General features: G+C 60.9%; 1 protein-coding gene across 1 annotated transcript in view; it reads left to right on the top strand.

Annotated features, from left to right (window-relative positions):
- Positions 1–19,050, top strand: part of TNPO3 (transportin 3) — a 75,646-nt gene that overhangs the window by 43,019 nt on the left and 13,577 nt on the right. Inside the window, 6 exon segments of the mRNA XM_048501465.1 lie at positions 294–370; positions 2,923–2,983; positions 4,459–4,599; positions 6,670–6,786; positions 7,525–7,619; positions 12,281–12,485. Of these exon segments, the coding sequence (XP_048357422.1) occupies positions 294–370; positions 2,923–2,983; positions 4,459–4,599; positions 6,670–6,786; positions 7,525–7,619; positions 12,281–12,485 (696 nt within the window).

Here is a 19,050-nt window from a genome sequence, read left to right as displayed (position 1 = left end):
AGCTGCGCAACATGGCTCGGCTCCTCCGTTACTTCTGGTGGAAACAGGCCAGAGAAGTACACGTGGATACGCAGTCAGAGTTTGGGATGAATTGAGCACAGTGTTCCATAGGATGAGCGAGGATTGTGGCGTGAAATTCCGTTTTCAGTGGCAGACGTGTGTTCTCTGTCGTTCTGTCTTAACTTGCCATCATCCAGGAGGGACAAGCCCAGATATTGAAAAGCCCGACTCCTGGGTGCATTGTGTTGTGTGTCCTGGCGGCTTGCCCCACCGTGTTCCTTCTCTTTCTCCAGCTGCTCTCTCAGGAGCCGAGCAACGGCCTCTCCTCAGACCCCACCGTACCCCTCGATCGCCTTGCTGTTATATTTAGGTAAGAAGCTGAGGGCATGGTTTGGTGAGCCCTCAGTGGCTAGCAGATTGCTTCCTAAGGGCACTGGGGTTGTCCGGAAGCTGAGATTCCATGTATTGTCGAAGGCTTTCACGGCCGGAATCTCAGGGGAGTTTGTGGGTTTTCCGGGTTGTATGGCCGTGTTCCAGTAGCATTTTCTCCTGACGTTTCGCCAGCATCTGCGGCTGGCATTTGAAGATCATGCATCCCATCATGCACAAGCTCCCGCCACCCTGGTTCCAAAGCGGGAACGCGACAGCCAATGAGAGCCAAGGGCGGGGAAAAGGGGGAGAGGTGATTTGACCACCGCTGTTTCGAACCTGCAATAAATGCTGGAACTTGGAGCACCTTCCTTATGAGGAGAGGCTGCAGCGTTTGGGACTCTTTAGTTTGGAGAGGAGACGTCTGAGGGGGGATAGGATTGAAGTCTATACCAGTGGTGGTGAACCTTTGGCACTCCAGATGTTATGGACTACAATTCCCATCAGCCCCTGCCAGCATGGCCAATTGACCATGCTGGCAAGGGTTGATGGGCATTGTAGTCCATAACATCTGGAGTGCCAAAGGTTCGCCACCACGGGTCTATACAATTAAGCATGGGGTAGAAAATGTTGACAGAGAGAAATTTTTCTCTCTTTCTCACAATACGAGAACCAGGGGAGCATTAATTGAAAATGCTGAGGGGAAGAATTAGGACTAATAAAAGGAAACACTTCTTCACGCAACGTGTGATTGGTGTTTGGAATATGCTGCCACAGGCGGTGGTGATGGCCACTCACCTGGATAGCTTTAAAAAGGGCTTGGACAGATTTATGGAGAAGTTGATCTATAGCTACCAATCTTGATCCTCTTTGATCTGAGATTGCAAATGCCTTAGCAGACCAGGTGCTCGGGAGCAGCAGCAGCAGAAGGCCATTGCTTTCACCTCCTGCACGTGAGCTCCCAAAGGCACCTGGTGGGCCACTGTGAGTAGCAGAGAGCTGGACTAGATGGACTCTGGTCTGATCCAGCTGGCTTGTTCTTATGTTCTTATGTAACTGAGGACGGGATCCTCAGTTCCAGCACCCTGTAGCTCGGGCAAGCCAAATCAATAAAGTTTTCCTTCTAAGTAAACTTTTGTCCGAGCGGTTTCAGCCTTACACCTCTGAAGATGCCGGACCCAGATGCAGGCGAAACGTCTGGAGAAAATGCTACTGGAACACGGCCCCACAGCCCCACAATATCCCTGAGATTCCGTGGTCAGAGGGAACAATTGAAACCAGTAGGTGGGAATCCAGCCACAAACAGCTGGTAGCTCATGTCCTCCGCCTGCACACCTCAGCTTCTTGCTCTCGGTTCTGCATGCCTAAGTTGATTAGGGGTGGAATGAAAGAAGACGAGGAGGAGGAGGAGTTTGGATTTATACCCCGCTTTTCTCAACCTTTAAGAAGTCTCAAAGGGGCTTACCAATTCCTTTCCCTTCCTCTCCCTACAACAGGCACTTTGTGAGGTCGACGGGGCCGGGCAATGCCACTTGCCGCTTTAGGGTCAGGAAGGGATTTTTTTTTCTGGGCCAGATTGGGCCAGGGACCCTGAAGGTTTTCTGCCTTCTCTGGGCATGGCACTGTCACAAACATTACACCCATGCGTACTCCAACTCACTAGGTGAGTATCATTTTAACATTATCTTACTATCACAAATATACAAAAAATGTTTCGTAAGTACGCCGTCAGGTATGGCTATAAAACCTCTAGATTGGGTTTTTATTTCGGCAGTCCTTTGTCAAGTCAATAATTGTTGTACAAACTGTTGTACACCTGAGATCCTGAAATCCAGAGAGAAGGACTATTTAAAGAAGAGCCATTGAAGTGAAACTTGAAATTCAGTTTGGAAACCATCTAGTGTAAGAAAAAACAGTTGTGCTCCTAGAGGAGTAAGAAAAAGAATACTTTGTACAATAATTATTGGCTTGACAAAGGACTGCCGAAATAAAAACCTAATCTAGAGGTTTTATAGCCATACCTGACGGTGTACTTACTAAACATTTTTTGTATATTTGTGATAGTAAGATAATGTTAAAAGGATACTCACCTAGTGAGTTGGAGTACGCACGGGTGTAATATTTGTGACAGTCCCTGTTGTACACCTGCCTTGATTATTATGGTGGATTCTCTGGGCATGGAGCAGAGGTCACCGGGGGAATTAAGGACAGGGCGGGGTTGGGGGGGAATAGTTGCGAATGTCCAGTGTTGTGCGGGGGGTTGGGCTAGATGACCCTCGGGAGCCCTTCCAGCTGAAGAAGAGATGTGCGTACCCGGGGCCCCTGGCCAAACAGGACTCCGGGCTGCTTTTCCGCAGCAGGAGCAATACCTCTGCCCTTATCCTTTGGCAGGGTGAAGTTGGACACACGGTAAGGCCAGGCGGATGCAAGGGTCCCGTAAGGCTGGGTGCGTGGCGCCCACTGCCGCATCTTGTTCCCTTCTTCCATGCCAGACTGGATGCAAACTGGTTTTTGTCCCCTCCCCCCCACCCCCGCCCTGTCTTTTTTTTTCAGGCATACCAACCCTATTGTAGAGAATGGACAGACACATCCGTGCCAAAAAGTCATCCAGGAGGTGAGGGGGGAACTCGAGCGGGAGGTTTGGCCCTGCAGGTCCTCTGAGGTCTTCCTCATCGTCTCTGTCTGGCAGAGACACGCCTTCCCTGGCATCTGCTGTCTGGGAAGCTTCCCCCTGGAGAGGGGGGATATGATTGAAGTCTATAAAATTATGCATGGAGTAGAGGTAGGTGAGGTAGGTGGGGCTGAGAGAGCTCTGAGAAGAAGAAGAAGAAGAGTTTGGATTTATATCCCCCCTTTCTCTCCTGTAGGAGACTCAAACAGGCTTATAATCTCCTTTCCCTTCCCCCCCCCTCAACACACATGCTGTGAGGTGGGTGGGGCTGAGAGAGCTCTGAAGAACTGTGATTAGCCCAAGGTCACCCAGCTGACATGTGCAGGAGTGCACAAGCTAATCTGGTTCCCCAGATAAGCCTCCACAGCTCAAGCGGCAGAGCGGGTAGTCAAACCCAATCCCGCAGATTAGATCGCACCTTCTCTTAACCACTATACCACACTGGCTCTGCAGTCCAAACTCTGCTCACGACCGGAGTTCGATCCTGACAGAAGTCGGTTTAAGGTCGCCGGCTGAAGGTTGACTCTGCCATCCTCCTGAAGTCGGTAAAACGAGTACCCAATTTGCTGCGGGGTAAAGTCTAGATGACTGGGGAAGGCCGTGGCAAACCACCCCATAAATACGGTCTAGCTGTTGTGGGTATTCCAAACTGGGTGGCCACACTCTGGTCAATTTTGCAAAAACGACCACATCACGGCCACGTAGCGTGGAAAACCCACAATAGCCAGTTTCATGTTAGTCTCTCTAGATCAGGGGTCTGCAACCTGCGGCTCTCCAGATGTTCGTGGACTACAAATCCTATCAGCCCCTGCCAGCATGGCCAATTGATGGGATTTGTAGTCCATGAACATCTGGAGAGCCGCAGGTTGCAGACCCCTGCTCTAGATCTTGCTATTTTACTTAATCTCTCTTAAAAAAAAAATCGGGTGTTTTTCCAAACCTTGTATTTGCAGAAACATCTACCGGAGCATGACATGGCCCCATTGTGTGGATTTCTTGATCCTCATGGTGGGATATATGGAAACACTGCTAAAGGACAGGCAATATTGCATGGTGATTTCACACTTTATGCGCCTAAATGTGCCTCCCACAGCTGCCCCACCCAGCTTGCCTGTTTCTCCCCAATCCTGATTCACCATTTGAGACCCGTTGGCTGGCAGGGTGGTCCAGATGCTGGTTCCGGAGCGTTTCTGTGAGGCTAGCTCTGATTTCAGTGCCTCACTATGTCAGGCTTTGCAGTCTGGTTAGTGGCAGATTCCTGTTCTCTGCCGCACTGCAGAGAGGCCGTTCCCGTGGTGCGGGGCAGCCGGGGTCGGATCGGGGGTGGGTGGGGACATCTTGGAGCCCTTTTGGGGGACGGTTCCCCGCAGCCCCTTGGTCTTCGCCCGTCGTTCAGTCTCCGTAATCCTTCTACCTAGATCTGGCCAGTCCTGTCAGAGACCCTGAACAAACACCGTGCCGATAACCGCATCGTGGAGCGCTGCTGCCGTTGCCTGCGCTTCGCCGTCCGCTGCGTCGGGAAAGGCTCGGCAGCTCTCCTGCAGCCGCTGGTCACGCAGGTAAACGTCGCAGGGCAGTGAGCAGGGGGAGGCCAAAAAGGGGCAGCTCCGTCGAGGTGGTCATAATTTACAAACTTTTTAAACTTCGTTTCTACCGCTCCTTCCTCCTCAGCGGGGAGTCACAGTGGTTCGCCTTGTTCTCGTCTCCTCCATGTTATCCTCATGATAACCCTGCGAGGTAGGCTAGGCTGAGTGTATGTGGCTGGCCCAGGACTACCCAGCGCATGAAGGTTTGAACCCGGGTCCTAGACCAATAACGACTACACCGGCTCTCAGAAATAGATTTTGCTGTTGGAAGGGGCGGCCTGCTTAGATTTCATGGCTGGGCCTGCTAGCGGGCGCCTTCAGAATCTTGAGACGTCGGGGTGGGGGCAGCCACATGTAACGGGAGGCCGCTAGCTTCTGGTGTAGGAAAGGATTCCCGGTAGTTGTTTTAGCAACCTTCCTAATAATTAATTTGTTTTTTTTCGCTGCCACCAATCCGTACTAAAGCCCATACACTGATTAACTGGACACCAGTCTTACTGGGAACACACACACAGACAAAATAAACTGGAACAGATGTAACTTGACCAAAACTTGAACGTTTATTACTGGCTTAGATGTAGGCTTCTCAGGTAACTTGAGAGGATTTTAAAGCTTGGTGGTTTCACAGATGTTGTTGGCACTTCAGTTGCAAAACAGTCACAGACACTCGCAAGTGTCACTTAGGAAAGATTTTTCTTCAGTAAAAGATTTTTCTTTAGAGGTTCACACTCCCTCCTCTGTCAGACAGTAGTCCACTGTACCTAGCCACTAAACCAACACACCCCAGTCTCTGCCCTGTGGGATTCTGGCACACAAGCCTCCCTCTCCCACCATCCAAACTGGCCACACTGCCACTGGACTGGGCCTCCCAAGACTGGGGTTGTATTGTGGAGGACAGACTTTCGTCTCATCAGAGGTTTTCCCTCAAAACACCTGAGTGGCGGTTCACTCTCCACCAGACTCAGGGCTTCCTGATGTCTCTGATTAGCTTCCTCAGCTACAGAGTACACTGTCTGACTCCTGTCAGACCAACAGCAGTGACAGATCTCGGCTTGATCTGCTCACTCTGCCAAAACGTACCCTAAGGCACAAAAGCCAAAAGACAAAAAGCCAAAGAACCCAAAAAGAGCCAAAAGGCAAAAGAGCCAAAAAGGCAAAGAGCCCTCAGCACTCTGGCTGACTCTATTTATATTCTTGCCATTTTCTCTCTAACCAATCAGGGCTGGCTAGGGCTTAACCCCTTCAGGGCAGACTCTCACCCTGGAAACTGAATGCGTTATAAGGGCATTCGTCACACCACGGAAATGGCTGCCATGGTTGACCTTCAGTCAAACAGTGAAGAGCCTTCACCTGTGGTTGGCAGCTGCTGCCAGAGCAACATTTGTAAAAAAAAATTGCATAGCCAATCACAGCTCCAGTGTCCAGTCAGAAGCACCTGACTCCAATACTTCTAAAAACACTTGGCAGGCACTGGGGAAGGTATTGAAGAAGAAGAAGAAGAAGAGTTTGGATTTATATCCCCCCTTTCTCTCCTGCAGGAGACTCAAAGGGGCTGACAATCTCCTTGCCCTTCCCCCCTCACAACAAACACCCTGTGAGGCGGGTGGGGCTGAGAGAGCTCCGAGAAGCTGTGACTAGCCCAAGGTCACCCATCTGGCATGTGTGGGAGGGCACAGGCTAATCTGAATTCCCCAGAGAAGCCTCCACAGCTCAGGCGGCAGAGCGGGGAATCAAACCCGGTTCCTCCAGATTAGATTTATTTATTTATTTATACTTTAAATTTCTATCCCGCCCCGTCCCCGAAGGGCTCTGATACACGAGCTCTCAACCTCCTACGCCACTGCTGCTGGTGAGAGCCTGGGTGCCAATGGGCACCATGTTGGAAACCCCTAGTCTGTCCTGTGGCTCTTAGATTGGCATATTTCCAGCGCTTATGAGTCTGCCGGAACTCATTGGTTTTGGAAGCAGCAGCACAGCTGGGTGGGGAGGGCGGGAACTCCCCGCGATATCGCTCCTCCGACTCACGCCTGCTTTCCTCGGCAGATGGTGGGCGTCTACCAGGAGCACCAGCATTCCTGTTTCCTCTACCTGGGGAGTATCCTGGTGGATGAATACGGGATGGAAGAGGGCTGTCGGCAGGGGCTGCTTTCTGGAGGCAATGCTTCCAGGAGTAGGTGGAATTGGCCCCTCACCTGCTGCTCCAGGGGTCTTCTCCGAGCGTGCCAGAGGGGCATTCCAGGGAAATGATGAAGCCAGCGGTAGCTTCTTTATTAGTCGGCGTTTGCAAGGGTTCCTCCCTTGCTGCTCCGGCCTCTAGGCCCAGCTGTTTGCCTTCCTGAAGGACTAGCTAACCACTGTGGCAGACAGGATGCTTGGCTGGATGGGCTGATCTAGCAGCACTCTTGTGTTCTTAAGTTTGGAAAGTAGAAGAAGAAGAGTTTGGATTTATATCCCCCCCTTTCTCTCCTGTAAGGAGACTCAAAGGGGCTGACAATCTCCTTGCCCTTCCCCCCTCACCACAAACACCCTGTGAGGTAGGCGGGGCTGAGAGAGCTCCGAAGAACGGTGACTAGCCCAAGGTCACCCAGCTGGCGTGTGTGGGAGTGCCCGGGCTAATCTGAATTCCCCAGAGAAGCCTCCACAGCTCAGGCGGCAGAGCTGGGAATCAAACCCGGTTCCTCCAGATTAGATACACGAGCTCTTATCCTCCTACACCACTGCTGCTCTGGGTGAGGTGGTCAGATCCTCGTATAAGGGTGTCCAACTCTGGCGCTTCAGATGTTCGTGGACTACAATTCCCACCAGCCCCTGCTGGCAGGGCAACCGTGTCCTAGTGTATATAGGTGTGACTGTATTTTGTACCAAGTTGCTAAATGCTGCGTCTGCCCCTTATCCTAGGCCTTGTGCGTCCCCACATTCCGGCTCATCGAGCAACCGAATGGCCTCCAGAACCACCCTGACACTGTGGACGACCTCTTCCGGCTGGCAACGAGGTACGCAAACCCTGTGCCAGCTCTTGGCTTGGCACGTGCCAGGCTGGTGCACAACAGAGGACAGCCAGTCCTCCTCCCAATGGCTTTGCCTTCCCTTCCGTGAGCCTCTCTGTTAACCTGCCGGCCGTGCCAAGAAGGAAGACCGTTGATCTGGTCCACCGCCCTGCCAACGCTGTTCTAGAGTGGGATCCCCGCCTCTTTCAACCTGTGGGCACCTTTGGAATTCTGAGGGGGGGCAGGGGGCAGGGGGGCGGTGCAGCTGCAAAATGGCTACCATAGAAATGGCTGTGTTGTGCTGCTGGACTGTTCAGTACCAAGGCTCTGTGTTCAGACGATGCCTTTATTATGAAGCAGCATCAGGAATAAGCAGTTAGACTTCTATTGCCAGACCTAAAGCAGTCAAGCGCCCTCCGTTATACCCCACGTCATGCCCCTAGGTCCGTGGTGGCGAACCTTTGGCCCTCCAGATGTTCATGGACTACAATTCCCACCAGCCCCTGCTGGCATGGCCAATTGATGTCTGTACTCTGAGTGCATGGGAATTGTAGCCCATGAACATCTGACGCGCCAGAGTTGGACACCCCTGATGTAGACCTCTGTGCTGTTTATACCATACTGGATTTCCCCACCCGACCCCTTTTGCATCCCAAAGGCCCCCCTAATTGTAGCTTGTTGGTAGAGTTGCCAGCTTTCAGGCAGAGCCTGGAGATCTCCTGGAATTACAGCTGATCACCAGTCGGTTCCCCTGGAGAAGTTGGCTGCTTTGGAGGGTTGACTCTCTGGCTCTGTACCCTGCCTAGCTCCTTCTCGTCCCCTAGCCCAGGGTCTGCAACCTGTGGCTCTCCAGATGTTCATGGACCACAGATCCCATCAGCCCCTGCCAATTGGCCATGCTGGCAGGGGCTGATGGGAATTGTAGCTCATGAACATCTGGAGAGCCGCAGGTTGCAGACCCCTGCCCTAACCTCCCCCTCAGAATCCTCTCCCAAATCTCCAGGCATTTCCCCACCTGGAGTTGGCAACTCTGCTTGGTTCAGATAAGCATCCTAGAATGTTTTACTTAAAACAGGAAAAAGTTCTGTTACCTAGCCTCAAAAGAAAACCTGCTGCAGTCATCGAGTTAGTGATTCCAACCGTGAAAGCCTTCGACAGTGCAACAAAAATATTTAACGCCAATAAATACAGCAGATGGTTATAGATCAGGGGTCTGCAACCTGCGGCTTTCCAGATGTTCATGAACTACAAATCCCATCAGCCAATTGGCTGTGCTGGCAGGGGCTGATGGGAATTGTAGTCCATAACGTCTGGAGTGCCAAAGGTTCGCCACCACTGCCCTGTGTCGTACAACACCACCCCTGCCTACCAGTTCCCGAGGGGTGCCGGCGCCCCACCAGTCCCACGGCCCAGAGGCAAGGCAGCCTCCCCTGGCGTCAAAACAATCTACATTCCACACTACTGCAAGAACTACAACAGCAGGTGTCCCAAGAGCTGATCAGGCCTTGCCTGGGAAGCGAAAGAACAGAGAGCAAGAAAGTACAACCACAGTAATATTTGGGGGGGGGGGGGGGGGGAGAAGAGAGGAAAAGGATTCCACATGCTGGCCGGGAGACGTGGAAGGATCGAACCAGAAATGAGCTGATTATGCGAGGCTGTGGCAGTTCAGCGTCAGTCACACAGTGAAGATCCAGAAGGTGTAGCAGCAGCAGTGCTGCCAAAGCAACATTTTTTGACAATCTGCGCAGCCAGTCAGAATCCTTGTGGGGCAGAAACCCCGCCTACTTCCTCAGAATATTTGGTAGTTGCCGAGAAAAGTGTTGGCAGGCACCATAAGGCATCCTATTGGGTGCCCCTGGGCCTTTGGGGCGGTGGGATGTATTCCATAGCATAGAGGCCACCCCTATGAAGGCCCCGCTCTGCCCCTTTCATTTGTTTTATTCTATTTTGTTTTATTGAATGCCTACGCCACCCCTACCCTTTCAGGATCGGGGCTGTGTCCAACATGAAATATACGCAATAAATACAAATCTATAATTATCCACTATGAGTTTAAAATTTTTAAAACTATACATCTGTCTACTAGAAAAGATCCACTTTTACTGAGCCCCACTAAATCTTAGAAGAAGAAGAAAAAGAGTTTGGATTTATATCCCCGCTTTCTCTCCTGCAGGAGACTCAAAGGGGCTGACAATCTCCTTGCCCTTCCCCCCTCACAACAAACACCCTGTGAGGTGGGTGGGGCTGAGAGAGCTCCGAGAAGCTGTGAGTAGCCCAAGGTCACCCAGCTGGCGTGTGTGGGAGTGCCCAAGCTAATCTGAATTCCCCAGAGAAGCCTCCACAGCTCAGGCGGCAGAGCTGGGAATCAAACCCGGTTCCTCCAGATTAGAGACACGAGCTCTTTACCTCCTGATGGAGCAGCTCTGTCTTGCAGGCCCTGCAAAAGTGCATTAAATCCCGCAGGGCCCAGGTCTCATTGGACAGCGTGTTCCTGTTGTGCCCCTGCACTGTTCAAAAACGAGACTCTGTGTTCAGACGATGCCTTTATTATGAAACAGCATCAGGAATAAGCATTTAGACTTCTGCTGCCAGAACTAAAGCAGAAGGAGCAAAGCGCCCCCTCCGCTATACCCCACGTCATGCTCCACGTCACACAACAGCACCCCTGCCTACCAGTTCTCGGTGATGGCACCCCTCCAATCCCACACTCCAGAGATGATACAGCCTCCCCCAGGGTCAACACAACGCACATTTCACACTACTGACAGAACAACAACAGCAAGTGTCTAATGAGCTGATGGCATTGTTCGGGAAGCAAACGTTCAAAGAGTGAGAAAACACAACCACAGCAATTATTATTATTATTATTATTATTATTATTATTATTATTATTATTATTATTATTATTATTATTATTATTATATTGATACAAAACAGTTATACACAGCAAACAAGATCAATATGCTGGATTTTGTATTGTATCACACGTCGGACACTTCCCAAGCATCTAGGACTATTATTATTATTATTATTATTATTATTATTATTATTATTATTATTATTATTACTACTACTACTACTACTACTACTACTACTACTACTACTACTACTACTACTACTACTACTACTCGATCCCTCGGGGATGAGGCGGCCTATAAATTTAATAAATAATAATAATAATAATACTATTATTACTATTACTATTATCACTATTATTGCTGTTATTGCTATTATTGCTATTATTATTATTTATTAATTTTATATACCGCCCTCCCCCTGAGTGCTCAGGGCAGTTTACAACAAGGTTAAAACATACATTAAAACTTAATTTAAATATCAATTACATAATTACACTATGTTACACTTGGGTGCTGTGTGGTTTCCGGGCTGTATGGCCGTGTTCTAGCAGCATTCTCTCCCTGGCCGTTTAGCCTGCATCTGTAACAGCATCTTCAGTCTCTGAAGATGCCAATACAAATCTAAACTTAACATCAAGCTAACTAAAACTTCTATTATATTATATATAATGTTAACGATGAAAGCCTTCGACAATACTATGTTACACTAATTACATAATTACACGAATTACACGAATTAAATATTAATTACATAATTACATAAAATATTAATTACATAATTAAATACATAATTACATAATTAAGAGGGAGGGGGAACGAGAAGAGAAAGGACCCCATGTCCCGAGCAGGAGACACGGCGGGATCGAACCAGAAATGGGCTGAAAATGTGACGGATCATGACAGTTCCACCAGGCTGGGCCCAGGGCTGGAAATGGGAGGGAACCAGGAGCATGCTTCCTCTAGGACAGTGGTGGCGAACCTATGGCACGGGTGCCAGAGGTGGCACTCAGAGCCCTCTCTGTGGGCACGTGCAAACAGAGTGCCTCCAAACACATCTAGGCTAACCTGGGCCGCTGGGCTCGATTATTAGCATCAAACCGAAGATCTAGTTTTGGGGAAGCAGTGTCAGTAACCCTGTTAAACCCCACTGATTTTCATGCAAAGAACTAAAGCGTGGGAGTAAGCTCAGTTGCTGGCAGTGGGGCTTGCTTCTGAGTAAACCCTCCTAGGGTTGTGATTCGAAGAGTTCCATGGTTGCTTCAAAGCAAAGCCACCGACTACCACCAAGCTTACTCCCGAGTAACGCACGCCTCGGAGCCAACTGTTTTTTCTAAACTAAAACCTCAGTATTTAGGTTAAATTGCCGTGTTGGCACTTTGTGATAAATAAGTGGGTTTTGGGTTGCAATTTGGGCACTCGGTCTCAAAAAGGTTCGCAATCACTGCTCTAGGACATAGGTGTCAAACTTGCGGCCCTCCAGATGTTATGGACTACAGTTCCCACCATCCCCTGCCAGCATCATGCTGGCAGGGGATAATGGGAACTGTAGTCCATAACATCTGGAGGGCTGTGAGTTTGACACCTGTGCTCTAGGAGAATGGGTACGGGCCCTTGATGGGGATATTGCCAGAGCAAGTTTCCGGTGTCGAGGTGACCAGTGCCGGCCACTCGAATTGGGACCAACAGCTGATCAGGGTGGCCGCTGCAAAATAAATTCGTGGTCCTCCTTTCACTACCCCCCACCCTTGCACAGGCTCTCGGAGTTGTGTTCGAAACTGAATCTGTCTGGCCCTCTCTCTCTCTGCCCAGGTTCATCCAGCGCAGCCCGATCACGTTGCTCCGCAGCCAGGTCATCCTCCCCATCTTGCAGTGGGCCATCGCCGCCACCACCCTGGACCACCGCGATGCCAACTGCAGCGTCATGAAGTTCTTGCGCGATCTCGTCCACACGGGAGTGGCCAACGATGTGAGTGGCGGGCAGGGGGAGGGGGGCCGGGGCGTGTCTGAGTCTCACGTCATCGTCGTCTTCCAGATGGACTGAGTACTAGGAGCTATTTAACCCAGTTCTAGCAAGGCCTGTGACCAGGGGCATAACGAGGTAAACTGTAGCCCTGGGCAAAACCTGCGTTGGATGCCCCCCCCCCCCCCCCCCATGGGCGGCCACTCCATCACGACCAATTTTTTTTTGCACCAGGACATTGGTGCCTGCAGGGGTTGCATTTTTAGACATATCAGCACCAAAATTTCAGCGTATCATCAGGAGACTATCCTTATGCTACGCCCCAGGTTTGGTGAGGTTTGGTTCAGGGGGGCCAAAGTTATGGACCCTCAAAACTGTAGCCCCCATCTCCTATTAGCTCCCATTGGAAACAAGGGGGGATGGGGGCACCCCCTTTGGGAGTCCATAACTTTGGACTCCTTGAACCAAACCTCACGAAACTTGGGGAGTAGCATAAGGACAGTCTCCCGATGATACGCTGAAATTTTGGTGCCGCTAGCCTAAAAACTGCGCCCCCTGCAGGCCAGAAATGGAAAACCACTAAAAATACCCCCAAACGAACCCTGCATTTTGATGCCCCCCCACAAGGTGGCGCCCTGGGCAGCTGTCCACCTTGCCCAATGGGCATTACGCCCCGGCCTGTGACTGGCCTGGGATGAGTGGGAAGTCCCCAAGTTAGTGAAGCCTGTCATCCTATAAGAAGAGACTCCGGGAGCTGGGTACGTTTCGTTTGATGAAGAGAAGGTGAAGAGGTGACATAATAGGAATATATTTGAAGGGACGCCATGCTGGTGAGGGAGCAAGCTTGTTTTCTGCTGCTCCAGAGAGTAAGACCAGGAGTAATAGGTTCAAGGTGAAGGAAAAAAGATTCCACCTAAACATTAGGAAGAACTTCCTGACCGTCAGGGCTGTTGGACAGTGGAATTCACTGCCTCGGAGAGTGGTGGAGTCTCATCCTTTGGAGGTTTTTAAACAAAGGTTGGATGGCCACCTGTCTGTCAGGAGTGCTTTGATTGTGTGTTCCTGCATTGCAGGGGGTTGGACTGAATGACCCTTGGGGGTATCTTCCAACTCTATGAGTCTATGAAAGTTCCCTGGTTCAATTCCTGGCATCTCCAGTTTACAGGATCAGGTAATAGAAGACAAGAAAGCCCTTTACCTGTCTGAGACCCCGGTGAGCTGTTGCCAGTCTGAGCAGACAGTATTGATTCAGAATATGGATAACAACAAGCAGGAACACATCCCTTTAAAAACGAATGTGTGGATCATGGCAGAGCAACATAATTTTCTAGTTCAGTTCAGCTACCTTTATTAGGCACAAGTTAAATTAAAGTTCATAAAAATGCACACTGAACAGTACATACAGAATGACTAATTGTTCGGTGCAATTAAGGCTAAAAACGTTGTTACATGATTAGCGCGTTGAGGTCAAAGGTCATTTGGGAGCTTAGATTGATCAGACAGTACACAACTCGAGTTTAAATGTGGTTCAGTATACAGTCTCTGGAACTGACAGTGGCGAATACAATAGAGAAGTACGTGACCCGCCGTTTCAGTTTGGCATTTGAAGCACTGGCGGCATCTCTCTTGAAATGGAACGCTGAAGTATCTTCCACGCGTGACTGCCAAAGGGAATATGTTGAGACAGGCCCACATAAAGGCACGTCTTAAGGAGGGGGATAAGAGATTGGGGAAATAGTCAGGCATAAATCCGCGTGGTAAGATCCCGTGAAACATTGGTGAGCCTGGTCTTACAGGTTGTGAAACCATTGTTTGGGGTGCTGTGTGGTTTCCGGGCTGTATGGCCGTGTTCTAGCAGCATTCTCTCCTGACGTTTTGCCTGCATCTGTGGCTGGCATCTTCAGAGGATCCTCTGAAGATGCCAGCCACAGATGCAGGCTGGGGGGGGTGGGGGGGGGGGGGGGTGGGGGGGGGGGGGGGTGGGGGGGGGGGGGGGTGGGGGGGGGGGGGGGTGGGGGGGGGGGGGGGTGGGGGGGGGGGGGGGTGGGGGGGGGGGGGGGTGGGGGGGGGGGGGGGTGGGGGGGGGGGGGGGTGGGGGGGGGGGGGGGTGGGGGGGGGGGGGGGTGGGGGGGGGGGGGGGTGGGGGGGGGGGGGGGTGGGGGGGGGGGGGGGTGGGGGGGGGGGGGGGTGGGGGGGGGGGGGGGTGGGGGGGGGGGGGGGTGGGGGGGGGGGGGGGTGGGGGGGGGGGGGGGTGGGGGGGGGGGGGGGTGGGGGGGGGGGGGGGTGGGGGGGGGGGGGGGTGGGGGGGGGGGGGGGTGGGGGGGGGGGGGGGTGGGGGGGGGGGGGGGTGGGGGGGGGGGGGGGTGGGGGGGGGGGGGGGTGGGGGGGGGGGGGGGTGGGGGGGGGGGGGGGTGGGGGGGGGGGGGGGTGGGGGGGGGGGGGGGTGGGGGGGGGGGGGGGTGGGGGGGGGGGGGGGTGGGGGGGGGGGGGGGTGGGGGGGGGGGGGGGTGGGGGGGGGGGGGGGTGGGGGGGGGGGGGGGTGGGGGGGGGGGGGGGTGGGGGGGGGGGGGGGTGGGGGGGGGGGGGGGTGGGGGGGGGGGGGGGTGGGGGGGGGGGGGGGTGGGGGGGGGGGGGGGTGGGGGGGGGGGGGGGTGGGGGGGGGGGGGGGTGGGGGGGGGGGGGGGTGGGGGGGGGGGGGGGTGGGGGGGGGGGGGGGTGGGGGGGGGGGGGGGTGGGGGGGGGGGGGGGTGGGGGGGGGGGGGGGTGGGGGGGGGGGGGGGTGGGGGGGGGGGGGGGTGGGGGGGGGGGGGGGTGGGGGGGGGGGGGGGTGGGGGGGGGGGGGGGTGGGGGGGGGGGGGGGTGGGGGGGGGGGGGGGTGGGGGGGGGGGGGGGTGGGGGGGGGGGGGGGTGGGGGGGGGGGGGGGTGGGGGGGGGGGGGGGTGGGGGGGGGGGGGGGTGGGGGGGGGGGGGGGTGGGGGGGGGGGGGGGTGGGGGGGGGGGGGGGTGGGGGGGGGGGGGGGTGGGGGGGGGGGGGGGTGGGGGGGGGGGGGGGTGGGGGGGGGGGGGGGTGGGGGGGGGGGGGGGTGGGGGGGGGGGGGGGTGGGGGGGGGGGGGGGTGGGGGGGGGGGGGGGTGGGGGGGGGGGGGGGTGGGGGGGGGGGGGGGTGGGGGGGGGGGGGGGTGGGGGGGGGGGGGGGTGGGGGGGGGGGGGGGTGGGGGGGGGGGGGGGTGGGGGGGGGGGGGGGTGGGGGGGGGGGGGGGTGGGGGGGGGGGGGGGTGGGGGGGGGGGGGGGTGGGGGGGGGGGGGGGTGGGGGGGGGGGGGGGTGGGGGGGGGGGGGGGTGGGGGGGGGGGGGGGTGGGGGGGGGGGGGGGTGGGGGGGGGGGGGGGTGGGGGGGGGGGGGGGTGGGGGGGGGGGGGGGTGGGGGGGGGGGGGGGTGGGGGGGGGGGGGGGTGGGGGGGGGGGGGGGTGGGGGGGGGGGGGGGTGGGGGGGGGGGGGGGTGGGGGGGGGGGGGGGTGGGGGGGGGGGGGGGTGGGGGGGGGGGGGGGTGGGGGGGGGGGGGGGTGGGGGGGGGGGGGGGTGGGGGGGGGGGGGGGTGGGGGGGGGGGGGGGTGGGGGGGGGGGGGGGTGGGGGGGGGGGGGGGTGGGGGGGGGGGGGGGTGGGGGGGGGGGGGGGTGGGGGGGGGGGGGGGTGGGGGGGGGGGGGGGTGGGGGGGGGGGGGGGTGGGGGGGGGGGGGGGTGGGGGGGGGGGGGGGTGGGGGGGGGGGGGGGTGGGGGGGGGGGGGGGTGGGGGGGGGGGGGGGTGGGGGGGGGGGGGGGTGGGGGGGGGGGGGGGTGGGGGGGGGGGGGGGTGGGGGGGGGGGGGGGTGGGGGGGGGGGGGGGTGGGGGGGGGGGGGGGTGGGGGGGGGGGGGGGTGGGGGGGGGGGGGGGTGGGGGGGGGGGGGGGTGGGGGGGGGGGGGGGTGGGGGGGGGGGGGGGTGGGGGGGGGGGGGGGTGGGGGGGGGGGGGGGTGGGGGGGGGGGGGGGTGGGGGGGGGGGGGGGTGGGGGGGGGGGGGGGTGGGGGGGGGGGGGGGTGGGGGGGGGGGGGGGTGGGGGGGGGGGGGGGTGGGGGGGGGGGGGGGTGGGGGGGGGGGGGGGTGGGGGGGGGGGGGGGTGGGGGGGGGGGGGGGTGGGGGGGGGGGGGGGTGGGGGGGGGGGGGGGTGGGGGGGGGGGGGGGTGGGGGGGGGGGGGGGTGGGGGGGGGGGGGGGTGGGGGGGGGGGGGGGTGGGGGGGGGGGGGGGTGGGGGGGGGGGGGGGTGGGGGGGGGGGGGGGTGGGGGGGGGGGGGGGTGGGGGGGGGGGGGGGTGGGGGGGGGGGGGGGTGGGGGGGGGGGGGGGTGGGGGGGGGGGGGGGTGGGGGGGGGGGGGGGTGGGGGGGGGGGGGGGTGGGGGGGGGGGGGGGTGGGGGGGGGGGGGGGTGGGGGGGGGGGGGGGTGGGGGGGGGGGGGGGTGGGGGGGGGGGGGGGTGGGGGGGGGGGGGGGTGGGGGGGGGGGGGGGTGGGGGGGGGGGGGGGTGGGGGGGGGGGGGGGTGGGGGGGGGGGGGGGTGGGGGGGGGGGGGGGTGGGGGGGGGGGGGGGTGGGGGGGGGGGGGGGTGGGGGGGGGGGGGGGTGGGGGGGGGGGGGGGTGGGGGGGGGGGGGGGTGGGGGGGGGGGGGGGTGGGGGGGGGGGGGGGTGGGGGGGGGGGGGGGTGGGGGGGGGGGGGGGTGGGGGGGGGGGGGGGTGGGGGGGGGGGGGGGTGGGGGGGGGGGGGGGTGGGGGGGGGGGGGGGTGGGGGGGGGGGGGGGTGGGGGGGGGGGGGGGTGGGGGGGGGGGGGGGTGGGGGGGGGGGGGGGTGGGGGGGGGGGGGGGTGGGGGGGGGGGGGGGTGGGGGGGGGGGGGGGTGGGGGGGGGGGGGGGTGGGGGGGGGGGGGGGTGGGGGGGGGGGGGGGTGGGGGGGGGGGGGGGTGGGGGGGGGGGGGGGTGGGGGGGGGGGGGGGTGGGGGGGGGGGGGGGTGGGGGGGGGGGGGGGTGGGGGGGGGGGGGGGTGGGGGGGGGGGGGGGTGGGGGGGGGGGGGGGTGGGGGGGGGGGGGGGTGGGGGGGGGGGGGGGTGGGGGGGGGGGGGGGTGGGGGGGGGGGGGGGTGGGGGGGGGGGGGGGTGGGGGGGGGGGGGGGTGGGGGGGGGGGGGGGTGGGGGGGGGGGGGGGTGGGGGGGGGGGGGGGTGGGGGGGGGGGGGGGTGGGGGGGGGGGGGGGTGGGGGGGGGGGGGGGTGGGGGGGGGGGGGGGTGGGGGGGGGGGGGGGTGGGGGGGGGGGGGGGTGGGGGGGGGGGGGGGTGGGGGGGGGGGGGGGTGGGGGGGGGGGGGGGTGGGGGGGGGGGGGGGTGGGGGGGGGGGGGGGTGGGGGGGGGGGGGGGTGGGGGGGGGGGGGGGTGGGGGGGGGGGGGGGTGGGGGGGGGGGGGGGTGGGGGGGGGGGGGGGTGGGGGGGGGGGGGGGTGGGGGGGGGGGGGGGTGGGGGGGGGGGGGGGTGGGGGGGGGGGGGGGTGGGGGGGGGGGGGGGTGGGGGGGGGGGGGGGTGGGGGGGGGGGGGGGTGGGGGGGGGGGGGGGTGGGGGGGGGGGGGGGTGGGGGGGGGGGGGGGTGGGGGGGGGGGGGGGTGGGGGGGGGGGGGGGTGGGGGGGGGGGGGGGTGGGGGGGGGGGGGGGTGGGGGGGGGGGGGGGTGGGGGGGGGGGGGGGTGGGGGGGGGGGGGGGTGGGGGGGGGGGGGGGTGGGGGGGGGGGGGGGTGGGGGGGGGGGGGGGTGGGGGGGGGGGGGGGTGGGGGGGGGGGGGGGTGGGGGGGGGGGGGGGTGGGGGGGGGGGGGGGTGGGGGGGGGGGGGGGTGGGGGGGGGGGGGGGTGGGGGGGGGGGGGGGTGGGGGGGGGGGGGGGTGGGGGGGGGGGGGGGTGGGGGGGGGGGGGGGTGGGGGGGGGGGGGGGTGGGGGGGGGGGGGGGTGGGGGGGGGGGGGGGTGGGGGGGGGGGGGGGTGGGGGGGGGGGGGGGTGGGGGGGGGGGGGGGTGGGGGGGGGGGGGGGTGGGGGGGGGGGGGGGTGGGGGGGGGGGGGGGTGGGGGGGGGGGGGGGTGGGGGGGGGGGGGGGTGGGGGGGGGGGGGGGTGGGGGGGGGGGGGGGTGGGGGGGGGGGGGGGTGGGGGGGGGGGGGGGTGGGGGGGGGGGGGGGTGGGGGGGGGGGGGGGTGGGGGGGGGGGGGGGTGGGGGGGGGGGGGGGTGGGGGGGGGGGGGGGTGGGGGGGGGGGGGGGTGGGGGGGGGGGGGGGTGGGGGGGGGGGGGGGTGGGGGGGGGGGGGGGTGGGGGGGGGGGGGGGTGGGGGGGGGGGGGGGTGGGGGGGGGGGGGGGTGGGGGGGGGGGGGGGTGGGGGGGGGGGGGGGTGGGGGGGGGGGGGGGTGGGGGGGGGGGGGGGTGGGGGGGGGGGGGGGTGGGGGGGGGGGGGGGTGGGGGGGGGGGGGGGTGGGGGGGGGGGGGGGTGGGGGGGGGGGGGGGTGGGGGGGGGGGGGGGTGGGGGGGGGGGGGGGTGGGGGGGGGGGGGGGTGGGGGGGGGGGGGG

This window comes from Sphaerodactylus townsendi, linkage group LG06 (genome assembly GCF_021028975.2).
Source record: "Sphaerodactylus townsendi isolate TG3544 linkage group LG06, MPM_Stown_v2.3, whole genome shotgun sequence".
NCBI lineage: Eukaryota > Metazoa > Chordata > Lepidosauria > Squamata > Sphaerodactylidae > Sphaerodactylus > Sphaerodactylus townsendi.
Note: the sequence above shows the minus strand (reverse complement) of the source record. Positions and strands in the feature narration are given on the sequence as shown.